Below are 12,009 nucleotides of genomic sequence, written 5' to 3'. Positions count from 1 at the left end.
TATTTACAAGCAATCTGAAAAGGCAATAGAAGCCAAAATAAATCTTAAATCAATGAAAGCAAATTGCACAAACTAGACCAAGCATGAATAACACAGACAGTATTTGAAGCTGAAACCATTACTTCAGATTTGACACATGGGACTACAGCCATCTGGCCGTCCCTTCCGACAAGTTAGGAGATTTTACTTGGCTTTCACAATGAAGTGTCATACTTCATTCATCAATGGGTGGTCATGTCTGGACCTTATAAACCTCAAAGAGGACAAACTTCCTCCAGGGAAACTGATGTAAAGACATTCATCTTCATAAGATAGTTTGCAAGCAGACCATTTATCAGCACAATTCATCAATTTGTTGTGCAGCAGTCTTGCCCATTCATCCAAACCTTCCCACCCCCTTTACCATCAACTTTGTGTGTATGACTTGGCAGAAATAATTGGCCCTTTTGTTGTTCTAGTGTTCTTTCATTGATAACTTTGGAAAACAGATTGTAAAGATCATTATGCTTATGAACTTCAAGCATGCCTCCTAGTATACCACATGAAACAAACATTGAGTGCAGTATATGTTCATCATAAAAAAAGTTCCCTTTCCACTTCCACATTTCAGGCATGTTTCCAGGCTCTACAACAAACAGTATTGGACCAAGCTGGAAAAATATGAACTTGTTGGTGGATAAAGGGTTAACGCACCTCATGCGAGCCTTCAAACATCGTTGACAGCCTCCTGAAGACAGGCGTAATCATGAAAGAACCGGAAGAACAGTATTTAGCTCATGAATCAAAGCATGATAAGGAAACTTGATTCCCAAACCACAAAAAACATTACTAATACTTTCTCAAGTGACGATAGGCAACAGGTTATGTTCAAAAGCTTCTTTGCCCGGCGAATGAGGTACTAGTTAGTTGGAGGTAAAAGAATTTGAACATTGATCTAACAAACATCTCAAGATCATCCTAACGGGGACTAAAATACAAGACAACAAGCTCCTGGATGTCTTCATGTCCACTTGTCCGCAAAAAAAGAGTCGACTCGACAAGAGCTTTGAATCTTGACTGTTTATCCTCATGAAGTCAACCTGTCAGGATCTAGGAACTTGATTGCTTATCCTCATGAAATCAATTTGGCAAGATCTAGAGTCTTTTCCTCGTGTCCTTATGCAGTCAGCTTGACAAGATCCGAGATCTTGACTGCTTTTCCTAATGGAGACAACCTGAGAAGAACGAGTAGCTTGCCTTCTTGATCTATTTTCTCATCTTCTTGTGTTGAATTATCAATGCACCTTGATTTGCTTTGAAACTTTGGTGATTCCTACACATACCAAAGCAGACCAATAGGATCCAGGTCTACAGTTGGTCTGATCCACAGCAACGACAGTGCCAAAAAAGAAAGACAAATGCTCTGTCTTTTAGAAAGGTATACTGGTATGCATGAAGTTCATACCAATAGAAATTATCCCTGTATCAATAACAAGGGAGGTGGGCACCAACCAAAAACCAAGTAAGTCTTTAGTAAAATTGCTTTGAAATATTCAAGAAATAAAATCCACTAACCTGTTACCAAATATACTTTCTTTTGCTATACATTTTAGTCTGAAATTTTGTAAAAACTTTCAGGATACTAGCAAATAATCTCCAAGATTGTAACAGTTAAAAATAAAATTGAACATCTATTTTGTTATCACTATCACTTGGTTATCACTATCACAGAGAAATACCATTTCCACCCCCCCCCCTCTCCCTCTCTTTCTCCCTCTTCCCTCCTCTCTTCTACAAAGTCCCATCAATTCAATTATTATCAGAGTATTTCTCTTTGACAAACCATTCATTCAGTCAATCAGTATCAAGTACTTCCCCTGCTCCTCATTACATTGTAAGAACAACTGTCCAAGCGTCAACTGTCATTGGCAATTTGACTTTACCGACCCACTGTGTAACCATGAGCGCCTCTGATATTAAAGTCATATCTATGGTGAGACATGTCCAGCAAATCTAATAATGTGTTCAGACTGGGGGGAATTTATGTTAAAAAGAAAGTAATAAAGCGGAATGGACGTTTGTTCAAGATGTTGCTCGGAAGCAAGTTTAAATCAATTCCATGCACAACAATTTTTGCACACTTTCTATAGCTTGAAACCTTAAATTCAGTTTTAGCATATCTATGGAGAGACATGTAAAAAAAATATTGTGTTCAGAAGTAGAGAATCTTACGTTAAACAAACGTGTTAGTTGGAAGCAAGGAATCAAACGGAGTTGAGTGCAATCCAATGCATGCCAGACATTCAATACACACAAGTTTTGAACTTCGGATTAATCAGATTCAGCTACCAAAGCAAATTCTTTGTTTCACTAAACTTCTTATTGTGCGCTTAAACCAGTAAATGTTTATTTCTATATTTTTCCTTCCTGTTTAAGTAAATCAGGTATTTTGAAACTTCATTTCATTCCTTTCATTTATTAGTATAGAATCCTTTTAAAACAAATATTTCCTTTTATTTCATTTGATTTCATTTAGAGGTAACCCTATGATCCTTTCAAATGGATACTTCTGCAAAATAAACAATAAATTCAATGAAATTTGATTGTATTTTACAAGTTGACCCTCTTTTTCCTCAACTTCCCAAAGTTCTTTCCCCTTCTTTGTGCGTGGGCGAGAAAAGGGGATTCGTTTTTGTTCCTTTTCAAATCTCCACTGCTCAGTTTACAAATCCAATTGCAAAATCAATGTAACATAATATTTAGTTCAGTTCCCATACATATAGAACATGCTTTTGAAACTAAATCCTGACTAGGATTATTTGAAAATATACCACAAAATTAAAATTTGCCGGAAATGTACTACCCTATGGAGACAATGTGTCTCTTCAGATTCATTCTTGGTTTCCTATGTTCACATATTCACCCAGAAAACTGCAAAATTCAGATCTACTTCCCAAAGGCTTTCTAAAATTGTGATAGACTGCACATCATTAAAGTTTTCTTGGTCCAAGCTTGGTAAAAACTGCAAAGCATAACTTTGCTCCTGACTACTTGGATACCATAGTCAAAATTATTGACTGGGTAGAACTACTTGTGGATACAAAAAGGATCTTTTTTATCAATGTGTGAAGTTCCTTGCTTGCCTCAAGATCAAAGTAAACCAAATCCAACCTAAACAATGCTTGAAGGCATTAACTCCAATCCGAACTAAGATCCATATTGAAGAACATCGTTTGATATATCTTTAATTTCATGATCATTATTCTTTTTAGAAAACCTATTATTAGATGATTATTCTGAAGGTATTTAATAGGGCACCTTGCTGATCCAAGCATTACAATGCACTATTCAAACTGATCTACATTTCTATATCACTTCAATTTGGTGAATACATGTATTTGAATTTTGACTCTTAACTCCTCCAGCAGTAAATACCTGATAGGGCACTTCTCAAGAAAACCTTTTGAATAAGCTTGGGCATTATACAACTCCCAAGAATGTTCTGTAATCTGCTTGGTCCAAATCGGATCACATGATATTCAGTGAATTGCACTATGGCATCCAAAATGCACTATCCTGCACTCTGACGTCAGAGTGCAGGATAGTGCGAGGTATGGAATTATTTAGAATTTAGATCAAATATAGCATTCGGGCCAACTCAGTAACATGGGGGGGTAGGTCATGTAAAGCAAATAATGCACCCATTCTTGTGCATAGAGTACCTAAATAATGAACTCTGTGCTCTACTCGGCAAATGGATATACCGCACTCGATCCTGCAGACCTCGATGCGGTATATCCTTTGGCCCTTCTCTCACATCGTTCATTATTTGGCCCTGCATGCACGCGCTTACGTGCATTATTTGTATATTTTTCTTCAACAGATACATAAAGACTGGATTTAATTGTTATGGTTATACTGTATGACTACATGAGTCAGTTTATATTTTAAATGAGAATGGGGCATACAAGTGTGCACTCTGCACAAATTGCTGCTATGCCAGGAAAAGGACCATCACTTGATCACCACAGAATAGACTGAACTTACATGAATCAGTGAGAAGGATATGTATCAATTTGAAAACAAACCATTCTTTGTAACCTTCATTAAATAGATATTTACATTATCAAAACAAAATTACTAAAAGCCTAATTCTAAATAAATACAAAAAAATGAAAGCTATAATTACACATCTGCAAACTTGAACTTCTGAGAAAAACTAGGTAAGTATGGCATGAAATGAGACAGAGTGGGCAACAAAACTTGGCAACACAGTCATTGTGAGGTTTCTATTTAAGAAAACTCAAAAACTACCATGAGAATTGACTGGTCCATGTCCTTTCGTTTTTGGACAGTGTCCAACCATGGAAGAAGTGCGTAGTCATGAAAATATACAGCCTACATCGATACTGCGCATCAATCCACCAGCTGAAGAGGTGAGGACTGGAGATGACCTGAAACTGATGTGGGCTCGTAACACAAAGCTTAGCAATCATCGTAAAACATTTTTTATGATTGATTTCATTGACTATAGTGTGCAATTACGATTAAAGAGAAATTCCAGTAGTTGCAGTAAACACTGATTTCATGAGAAAGTCTGTAAAACCTGGCTTAATTGTCAGTATATCATCGAGGATCTAGATCTGGTACAGTTACATAAACTGAACTTTGTGAAATCTTGAAATCTACGCTGAAAAATGTTCAGACTAAACTTCCCCAACACAGATAAGCGCACGTGGGACAGTGTATAATTATTGCTTTGAGCGTCGGGCCCGACGCTCTACCCGAATCATGTGCTTATTTGCTGATTTCTCAGCAATTACACAATTTCTTCCAGAATCCTTTGGCACATACGTTTTATTTATACAAACAGACACTTTGGTGGTCATTTCATTGGATTCTGTACGAACTCATTTTGATATCGTTACCAAAACTAGCATTTACCTTTAATCGCTAACCTGTGTGTTGCAGGGCCCTGAAACAGTGATTTGTTTAATATGCAGAGGAGCGTTTTATTAACATCTTTCATCCGACAAGTTGTACAGGGAGCATTTCATCAACATTTTTGTCCGACAAGTTGTCAGATCTGAAATCTTTCCTAGATTTTGATTGGCTGAAAGGCACTGTTACTATGGCAACTGTTTGATAAAACGGGACTTGACGGATAAAACGTCCCACAAGTCCTTTCATGAAACACTCCCATCTGACAACTTTCCTTGATTCTAATTGGCTGAGTAGAACTGTTACTATGGTGACTGTCAGATTAAATAGGACTTGTCAGATACAATGACCAACAAGTCCTCTCATAAAACAGTTCCCTGGTCTCTAATGTGGAGTACATACTGTCCTCCATCAACACATCATCAATGGAACCACCAATGACCAACAAGTGGCATCAGATCAAGACCAGCTACAGAGCTGAAGCATGGAGGTAGAAGTCCATGGCTGAGGCAAGCTGATGCCTTCTGTAAGTTACAGCCATGGACCAGAGAAGGTGACACAATCATGTGTGTAGTTGACACAAAATGAAATTCCTGCACAATACTTCGAGACATTAAGGTTAATACAAGCAGTGTCACGAGCTGGAAATTTCTGCAATAACACAAACCAAACTCAAAATGAATAAGTAAAGAAGAAACAACATGGTGAAATGTTATAGAGTGACTGCCACACTGTGAACATTTGTAATGTGGGTTGAAGTTGGGATAACTGCCAACAAGTCTCGTCAATGTAGAAAACCAGTATAAATGCGGTATTAGTGGTTCATGACCAAAGTTCCAAGGTCATTGAAACTTTTTGAATCAATGAGTCTCACACGTGACCACCATCAAATAAAGCTTTCTGGGGTCTGGGTGTTCCTTCTGATACATTGAACATCAAATATTAAGATGCTTTATAACACAACCCTTTCTGCAAAATAGGCCCTAAATGCCTCTTTCTTCTTGTCCATTTCTCCACAAGATTATTTTCTCTTTCTCTTCTCTATGTCTACATCTCTATCACTTTCAATTTATATCTATTTTATTACCCTTTCTATAAGTTGATGTCTTAATAAGCTCATTTGTTTCATCTGTCTTCTCTCAGATTTGTTTACATTTCTTTCTATTATCAGCTTCAGAATGATGAATGATCACTCAGATATCTGGGACAACTGACCCCCGTGCTTCCAGCCAGTCATCCACTACAGACCTGATGGTCATACCGGGCAGAGCTCTGGGGTAGCGCTTGAGCCGCCTGCTCCCCTTGAAGGAGGAAGGAGTCTGGCCGCCGGAGGATCAGAAATAAATGACTTCCTGCGCTAGCTGATAGATTCATTGGATTAGATAGGAAAGGAGAGATTAGGTCACCGATCTTCCTACACAACATGTTGGCTAAACGGGAGCTTCGGGGGTCAAGTCCTCCAGCACATGGCTTGCCACGCTTCCTCACATGGCCCCTATCAAGAACTTGGCACAAGGGTCCAATGTTAAATACATGAATGAGAGATGGATGTCTTAACATTCATGGTCTTTGTACAGACTCGGTGGATATCTGGCTGAAGCCAAACTCCCTGCGAAGACAAAGGTGGCACTGGCAGGCTCCAAGACTTTGGCATTGCTCATTGCCTTTGCAAACAACCTACAGGACATTGTTTCAATGAATTCATGTTCTTTGAGCTGTTTCTATGCAGGTGATCTTACTTAGTCTGGAACTGTACTATTTGAGGTTAAATATTAAATAGGGTCGTGGTACTACAGGGTTGTAGCCTTCATCTGTGCAGTTGGAGCTGGTTGGCATTCTTGGTTAACCGATTGCCTCCTGGAACCAAGTGATCCCTGTACAAATCCTATGAAAATTACATAATCCAGGTTCGAAAGGGTTAGACTTCTGAGATACAGCCAGAGCTAGGAACAGTTGTGTATTTGGGTCCTTGCTTGAAGAAAATACTTCGGATAGTGTTCAGATTTGACCAAGCTACAAAACAAACTTTGTTCTGTCTCGGAAAACATAGTTCAGATGAGAATTTAGATGTCAAATTCAGGGTTATATGTAAGATTAGGATATAGATTACATTACATTTACAATTTAGTTTTTATATTGATCTAGGGATCATATTAGGAAGATATACTGTGGTTAAAGTATTTAGAGAGCTAAGACTTTGGATTCCAGGACAAAACCAACCAAATTTTATGTGTCCATAGACAGAAAATCACTTTTTTTTGTTAGGGCAATTACATTCTGCTTACCTGTATATCGAGTAACGAGTATAGCCATTTTATTGTTTCATTGTGTTCAATCACTCCGTTCATACCATCCAAATACAGCATGATCTGACCAATAGCTGAAAGAGCAAAATTGAATATCAGGAAACTTAATTACTTAAGTCTGCTGAAAGGATGAAGTTAAGTAACAACGATGACATATGGCGTTTACGGACATGACAAATTAGATGTTCATCTTTATGAGTGATATCATTATGTGAAACACATTTGGAAGAACTGTGATCATTTGTAGGAAATGACTTAGCAGCTTATGCAAGTAGCATGTCTGTTTTACAACATAACATGGGCCAGTATAGCTACTGTAATACCATCTGTGGCTGACATAATATAATACAGAGATAATCACTGAATAACTCAAAGCTGTTCTTAAGAGATTTATTTCCAAAAAAAAATGTTACAGCTTTCACCATGATCATAGGACACTGAAATCCAGTAACGACCAACAAAGATGGAAGTGATTTTACAGTTGTGATTAAGATGAGGAGGATAGTGATGAATTCACAATTAAAATGAAGATTATGATAAAAATGTTGAGGATGAGGATGAGGATGAGGATGAGGATGACGATGACGATGATGATGCACATGATAATAATAATAATGATGACAATAATGATGATATTGATGTTGATGAGATAAGGAGTAGGAACAAAAAGATGAAAGGGGGAGGACGACATCAATGATGATGGTAATTATCATAGTGGTCATGTAGTGACAATTGTAATTGAAACAATGATCATTATCATGAAAACAATCAGTCAAGCCCATCAGAGCTTGCATACTCAGAGATAATATAAAAGTAATAACGATAACAAGACAAGGACATTGATATTTTTACAATGATGATGGTACAATTACCTCTTAGGATATAATTTTGGTAGTTCTGGTCAGCCTCAGAGCCAAGCTTGATGAGGCAGTCGAGGCCATCGCAGCTAACAAATTCATGGACAAGATCTTTGTCATCCTGTTCAAGAGAAGAAGAATAAAAGAACATAAGGAGATTAACATTATTGAATAGGGCCCTTTAAGTTTTACATTATTCCACACTCTTCTATCTCTAGAATCAAGTCAAGAAACATTCAAGTTAAACACAATAGACTGTCTAAAGTCTTCTTCCAAGAATACCATTGTCCACATTTCCTTGAAACTTTATCTCCGATTGCTAACTTCTCTTTTATCCCATTCCATATAGCTGTCAAATTTCAAGATCTTAAAACCCTATAGAATACACAGAGAACAATAAATACAAATTATGTACAATACATGTTCAGCAAAAGCTTTATTTTTTTAGGACAGGAGATGAATTAATGACATTCAATCAAATTGAACAAATCAAATGATTATAATGTCATCATGGTTTCGAAAGAAATAATAAAGATACTTGTACTGAATCTCTCTCTATTCTTTCAATGTTTACGTTGAATATGTTTTTACACAAAACAAATGCACACTATAGCAACAGTGAAATAACTACATAGCATACATTTATTGCATCGAGAATTAGGAACCCTCAAAATCTATCAGACCAAAAAGATGTCAATATTATACACAATTCACTCAAACTTGTATCCGCCTGTATTAAATTAAACCATGGTCTAACCTAACCACATCATTGCCTCCCTGTGCACCCTAACTTGAATCTAGGCCATCTGATTCTAATATTGGGTGGAAACATAATTTGTCAATTTGTGGCTCAGGATCAAGTTTATACAGTCATTAACTGTCTATCTGATCCAGGCTCATTCATTTGGGGAAAAAATATGCAATTGTCATTTTTCCTCACAATTCCCACAAATGTAATATGGCCTTGAGAGATTCATAAACTGGTATGTGTAATTATTTATTTTCTTTCAAATGGTTTAATATCATAGAGTCAAAACAACTTGACAAATTGAGGCACTGCTATGAATTATAAATGAACTTATTAACAATCTTTATCATCTATCTACAATGTAGGTAATTCATTTTCTTACTCATATCAGCATTCTTAGATGTTTTGTTCATTATTATACAAATTCCATTAGACTGTATTTGAATTGTGGAAGAAATTGTTTCAAATTGATGGAGATTTTTATTTCAATGTACTCAAGAGGAAGCGATGCTTTAATCAGCAAAAGATCAGAAATTCACTAAAATTTGTGTAGGAGTGCATACAAATGTTTGGTCAGAAAACTTTAAGCTTTTTTTGTCAAAGTTTGAAAGTTACATACAACATCTGATTCTGAAGAGCAATTCTGCAGTGGATCTTCTTCGTAAGACATTCTTCCAAAATAATGAACAGAGATATTATAAACTAACAACGATTACAATGCATTTACAACTTCCTCTTAACAAAATTGCCCTTTAAATTAAGGGGAGGACCAGGATTAGCTTGTAAACAAAAATGGAAGGGGGTGTAGCCCTTTCCTCATGTACTTGTGTAAATATACTCTGTCATGTTTGATATTCGAGTGAATTAACTCTCTTCCACCTCCCTGCCCAAAGCTAACATATTCCGTTTTCATAAGCAATGTATGAGAAAGTCAAACAGTGCTGGTATTTACAGGTATATAGTCTGTTACCTTTATTATTTACCCATGTCATCAATCAGTGGAATAAACAGTGTGGTTTCAAACTGTTATATGCTTTTCACACTGCATTTCCTTAACCCCATACTATCCTTAACCCAATACCATCTTTTGGGGGGTTTCACACCGTCTTTCTTAACCCCATAATGTTTGCTGAACCCCGAACTATCGCACAGCTTATGGATATTGATGATTTTGCCACACAGAGCGTGATTAACGTACAATTTTGACTTCTGTGATTTGCTAATGCTTAGCCCCACTTTTCCTTATCCCCGTTTCGTTTCAAACTGCATCTATTGGCACCGTAATTGTGGTGCTAGCACCACAATAAGCCGGCTAACCCTGCTTTTTCGCAGGGCCAGATAGTACCGTACTATTTACCATGCTAGCCCACTTTGCTAAAACGTAGTGTGAAACCGAAGACGGCTAAGCATAACCCCAGGAAATTGGTGGGGCTAAGAACCCCATTAGCCCCACCAATATCCCGGGGTTAAGAAAATATGTGCAGTGTGAAAAGCAAAATAGAGTGGGCTGGATTGTGTGGTTTAGTGGATTGATTGATGAAGGCAGAGAAATGTTCGCCTGGTACAGCAATACCCATATTCACAAACACTGACACAGGGTGACTGGTGATTGTTTTGATCATCAGTTCAATTTACTATTTTCAGAACCATCATTTTTTTTCTCAAGATTTTTAATTAAAGAATAAAAAATCAATAAAAGCTTTATAAAATCTATCAGAAATTGATCATTAGCAATCACATATCATTTGCATAAAGCGATTTTTAAATCAAGTGCACAGCAGAATTGAAATTTGAGATATATTATGTTTTTTATTAATATTTTTTCTTTAAAAAATATATCTTTTAAGCTGAAACAACTACATGTAGGCGAGCATATATATACTAATACATGTAAGTGCTTGTGGCAAATAATAAATACAATGTAGGCCTATGGATTTCACACTAATTTAATTGTATTATTAACCAACCAGTTTAGAGTGTACATCTGAATTATCAGTCAGTATTATGTATATTCCCTCAATATAAAACATAAAGAGTGTCTTTGCATTATATGGTGTAATAGAGGGAGGAGTCTTAGAGGCTGTTCTCACTACGTTCCTAAAACTAGTTTACTGGAAACTACTGTAGTTTAGTGGAAACTAGTTTAATGCGTAGTGAGAACGGTCAAAGCGGTCTTGGAAGCGATCTTCCAAACCAGTTTGGAAAACCACCTCGTGATGCAGTTTTCAAGATCGCTTTGCCTCGTTAAACTGGTTTTAGCGTAAGTGAGGACACAACCGTTCTTCGGGAAGCGATCTTCGCACATTTTGAGCGCGCTACTCCACACGACAGGTGTAGAATGCCTATGCTGCGGTTTCGAATTTTGCGCGAAACGTGTCACCCCACTGAGAGCGTTTCCATAGCAACAAGAGTGCTTTACGTGAAGTGATTTTGAAAACCACTTTCTTGTGATCAAGTGGGAACGCTAGCATAGCGATCTTCCAAAGTGGTTTCCTGAATCGGTTTCCAGTAAACTAGATTAGACAGCGTAATGAGAACGGCCTCTTACAGACTTAAATATAGGACATTTGTGACATCAGGCTTTGTCATTCCTATTACTCCTGTCAATCATCTTTTCTAGGTCATTTTTTTAAAAATTTCCATGGTCAACAAGGTACAAAAACATTTACATAATCATCATTGTAAAGAGAACTATGCAAGGAATTCAGTGTTCATTGAATAAATACAAGGTTATGGTCACTGGTAGAGAATCCAGGCTCCTGGCTAAGATGAAGGAAATCATTGATTGTTATTTTCACATTTATTATTTCCCATTCTGACAAGGAAATGTTTCCCGGAAAATCAGCTTAATTGTAAAGAACTGTGAGCCGTTCTGGTCACTGTTTTTACATCTGCCCCAATAGATACCATTTAATCATACTTATTTAATTATTATTAATCGGATGAATTTGTAGCATAGGGAACAACATGATATTTGAAAAAAAGTTACACTCTGCCTTTAACCCAAGAAAGGATGTACTATGACCAAGTCAGACTGACATTTAAAACCAGAAACAAAACAATTGCATTTCTAAATGTAACGAGATATTTGTATAACAATAAAGGCCTACTCGTGGGCTATTAATCATGTCCATGATATTCTCAACTCCACATTTGAAATTGTTACAATGAAAAATTC

General features: G+C 36.8%; 1 protein-coding gene across 1 annotated transcript in view; it reads right to left on the bottom strand.

Moving 5' to 3' along the window:
* Positions 1-9,501, bottom strand: part of LOC129278099 (FH1/FH2 domain-containing protein 3-like) — a 96,500-nt gene extending 86,999 nt beyond the window's left edge. Inside the window, exons 1-3 of the mRNA XM_064095682.1 lie at positions 9,451-9,501; positions 8,099-8,204; positions 7,206-7,300 (exon numbers count right to left, since the gene is read on the bottom strand). Coding sequence (XP_063951752.1) covers positions 7,206-7,300; positions 8,099-8,204; positions 9,451-9,501 — 252 coding nt within the window. The remainder of the gene's footprint in view (positions 1-7,205; positions 7,301-8,098; positions 8,205-9,450) is intronic.
* Between the last annotated feature and the right edge of the window lie 2,508 nt (positions 9,502-12,009).

The sequence above is a fragment of the Lytechinus pictus genome, chromosome 2 (assembly GCF_037042905.1).
Source record: "Lytechinus pictus isolate F3 Inbred chromosome 2, Lp3.0, whole genome shotgun sequence".
In the NCBI taxonomy this organism is placed as follows: Eukaryota; Metazoa; Echinodermata; class Echinoidea; order Temnopleuroida; family Toxopneustidae; genus Lytechinus; species Lytechinus pictus.
Note: the sequence above shows the minus strand (reverse complement) of the source record. Positions and strands in the feature narration are given on the sequence as shown.